At 39.7% G+C, this 3,108-nt stretch overlaps 1 protein-coding gene and 1 long non-coding RNA gene across 3 annotated transcripts in view; one reads left to right on the forward strand and one right to left on the reverse strand.

The window, feature by feature from the left end:
* Window positions 1–1,597, reverse strand: part of LOC126395350 (uncharacterized) — a 113,873-nt gene extending 112,276 nt beyond the window's left edge. The window contains exons 1-2 of the long non-coding RNA XR_007570438.1: window positions 762–1,597; window positions 8–223 (exon numbers count right to left, since the gene is read on the reverse strand). This is a non-coding gene — a long non-coding RNA (uncharacterized LOC126395350). The remainder of the gene's footprint in view (window positions 1–7; window positions 224–761) is intronic.
* The window catches only part of slc38a9 (solute carrier family 38 member 9), a 151,936-nt gene that overhangs the window by 125,137 nt on the left and 23,691 nt on the right, over window positions 1–3,108 (forward strand). For both annotated transcript variants that reach the window (XM_050052700.1, XM_050052701.1), the window contains exons 4-6: window positions 1,692–1,810; window positions 1,921–1,984; window positions 2,169–2,262. In XM_050052700.1, the coding sequence (XP_049908657.1) occupies window positions 1,692–1,810; window positions 1,921–1,984; window positions 2,169–2,262 (277 nt within the window). The remainder of the gene's footprint in view (window positions 1–1,691; window positions 1,811–1,920; window positions 1,985–2,168; window positions 2,263–3,108) is intronic.

A 3,108-nucleotide genomic window follows, 5' to 3' on the forward strand; every position in this document is an offset into this window, starting at 1 on the left:
AATTCACCTGTCAATACAAAATCTCATCATCACATCCTCATAAATAGAGTGACATTCTTGACACAGCCATGATGTTAAAAAGTGGTTATTAATAGAGGTTGTGTGGCTCACCTTGTGATAGGCGCTGATAGATTCCAGAGGTCCGAAAGACTCGGGAGTCATGGACCGAGCCAGGCCACTTTGCCACAACATTGCTGATCAGATAGTCAGCATCGCAGACCATCTGAAATTATAAGATGAAGACTATTAAACCAATCAATGCACATAACAAGCAGTGCACAGTGTTAATCGACAATATCAAAAAGTAATGTTCACCTGAACATTAATGCTGTGAAAGGATTTCCTATTCACAAAATCGGGGGATCATATATATATATATATATATATATATTCTTATGATCAATCAGCATACACACGCACGCACACACAAAATTGCATACATATAATGAAACAGCAGAGGAGCATGGAGCATGGAGGAGCAAAGATAAGATAAGATAAGATAAGATAAGATAAGATAAGAGGAACTTTATTTATCCCAAAGGGAAATTCAATTAAGTCAGTGAGCTTATCTATTTATCAAAGTCTGATGGAGTTACATTTACACAATTTCACTCACATCTGCAGCCAATTTCAGTTACAATTTCAACTGATTCATAATCAGAGTACAACTACGTTTTCGGAGATGTTAATTAGCTAACTATTTGGATTGTAATTGTGATGGTTTCAGCGGAGCAGTGAGTGTGTATTTGTGCACTACTTACGCATTCAGGCGGTCTGCAATACTTTGCCACGCTTTCTCTAGTTGTTTTATTACTGTGGCGGTTTTGCCTTTCTTTTTGATTTGATCCTTTACCTCCTCGTAAGCCTCCATGAGGATTTCTGCCTCCGACGGGGAAAAGTACGCCGCTCTTGTTGCCATGGTGAATCGGTGAATCTGTGATCAATGGCGGGGTCTATTTGAGGAAGCCGCGTGCGCGCACTGATCCAGGATTGGTTTCACCTGGCTTGATGAATCCGTGTCTGCTCATCCTGGCTTGGTCTTTGTGCAACCAATTAAGCCTGGACGCTCTTGTTTTGGATTCACTGAACCCAGTTCAGTCATCTATCCTGGATGTCTGAATCCTACTTTTGTGCAACGGGCCCCTGGTGAAGGCCCTGAGCATACCCACAGCACCCTCTGCAGGAATTGCCTTGGAAGTTTTTACAATAACACTGAGAGGTTTTGTCATTTAGTACTCCTCTTAGAAAGGGAGGTCTGTTTTTTTTGCAAGTAATGTTTTGCCATGCAGGTTGCCATAGTTTTGCAAGGTTTCCAAATATATTGGGGAAAAAAACGCACTGCCCAGAACTATAAAAATCTTTGTCCATGGTATAATGAAAATACACCCCAAAGCCACTTTGTTATTTAAAAATAAACCTCCAAGTTACTATTTTTTAGCACATACATGGGTTGAAGTTTTGTATATTATGATCTCATGAGACCTCTATCAGGTCAATGGCTGTTGAGTGTTGAAGATTAATTTGTATATCGTGGTAATGGGCTCCCTATGATATGTTTTCTTGTCTCTGTTACAAATAAATATAATACCACTGTAACACAAACATAATTCCTTTATTAATGCCCCTTTAAAGGCTCATGTTATGTACCTGTAAGGACTTCATGTTTTGTATCTGGCTGTTGTTTCGTTCAGAGTCCTCCAGACCATGTGATCCCCCGACCAGAGGAGATCTACATCTACAGTCCACTGGGGACAGCTTTCAAGGTTACAAGCAGTGACCACTCTTCTAAAAACCCAAGTATCATCACCATGTAAGCCCTGCCAGCATCAGTCAGCAAATCAGCCTGAGCTAAATGTTGCATTTATATTTGTGACTGTCTTTGACTGCTTTGATGGTAACCTTGCTTTTCCCCGCTCACAGATTTGCGATATGGAACACAATGATGGGTACATCTATACTCAGCATACCCTGGGGTATAAAGCAGGTGATTTGCCTTATTATACATACTTCAAGTCCTTGGCTCCTGCAAAGCCGCATCTAAAAGGACTAGTTTTGTACTGACCTCAGTTAATCTTGAAATGCAGACTTGCAGCATGTTTGCTCATTAAATTTGCCTAACAGGACAAAAACTAAAATCTAAATAGTCAGTGTTGTCTTTGTCCATTTAGGCTGGTTTCACCCTGGGAATCTTCATCCTCATCTTCACAGGCCTGCTGATGCTCTACTGTTGTTACATTGTCCTCAAATCACCAAAGGCAATACGTAAGTCCAGCAACACTATTCTGCTGATAGTAGCTAAAAAGTTAGCACATTTGATGATAACACTTTTTTTTTCAGATGTAAGAAACTGGAATTATCCTTTAATGTGAAAATCCATTATTTTATGTTTAATACAAGTCAACTTGTTTCAATAATTTCATAGAATTAAGTGTAATTTTGTAGATATTGGTACAGCAGTCTCCCCTGATCATTATTATTATCTTATCTTACTACTGTATATAATGACGAAAACTCTGTCTGTGGGTGTGTCTGTTCCACATTTTTCTCCTCACTGACTTGGTCAATCCATGTGAAATTTGGCACAGTGGTAGAGGGTCATGGGAGGATGCGAATGAAGCAATATTACATCAATTGGCCAAAGGGGGACGCTATAGCAACCGATTGAATTTGCAAACTTTGAATGGGCATATATCATGCCCTGTATGTCGTACAGACATGAAACTTTGCACAGAGATGCCTCTCCTCATGAGGAACAAATGCCTCAAGAACCCATAACTTACGGTTATATAGATTTTCAACCATTTTGAATTTTTTGAAAAACACTTAAAATCTCTTCCTAGGAAAGTTCCCTCTTGGCAAAAGTTGGAAAACTTACTAAAACTGAGCTTCTATAAGGCAATGAATATTGCGGAGGGCGTGGCTCATCACATAAAGGTGTATAACATCTCAAGGGTTTCACCAATCACCACACAACTTTGTAGGCATATGACCACACATAATCTGAGGGGACCCCTCCATTATTGACCCCATCAAACAAAATGGGGGCGCTAGAGAGCTAATTTTTTATCTAGGCCTAACCGCCATATTGATTTTTACTAAACTTGGTAG

This window comes from Epinephelus moara, chromosome 9 (assembly GCF_006386435.1).
Source record: "Epinephelus moara isolate mb chromosome 9, YSFRI_EMoa_1.0, whole genome shotgun sequence".
NCBI lineage: Eukaryota > Metazoa > Chordata > Actinopteri > Perciformes > Serranidae > Epinephelus > Epinephelus moara.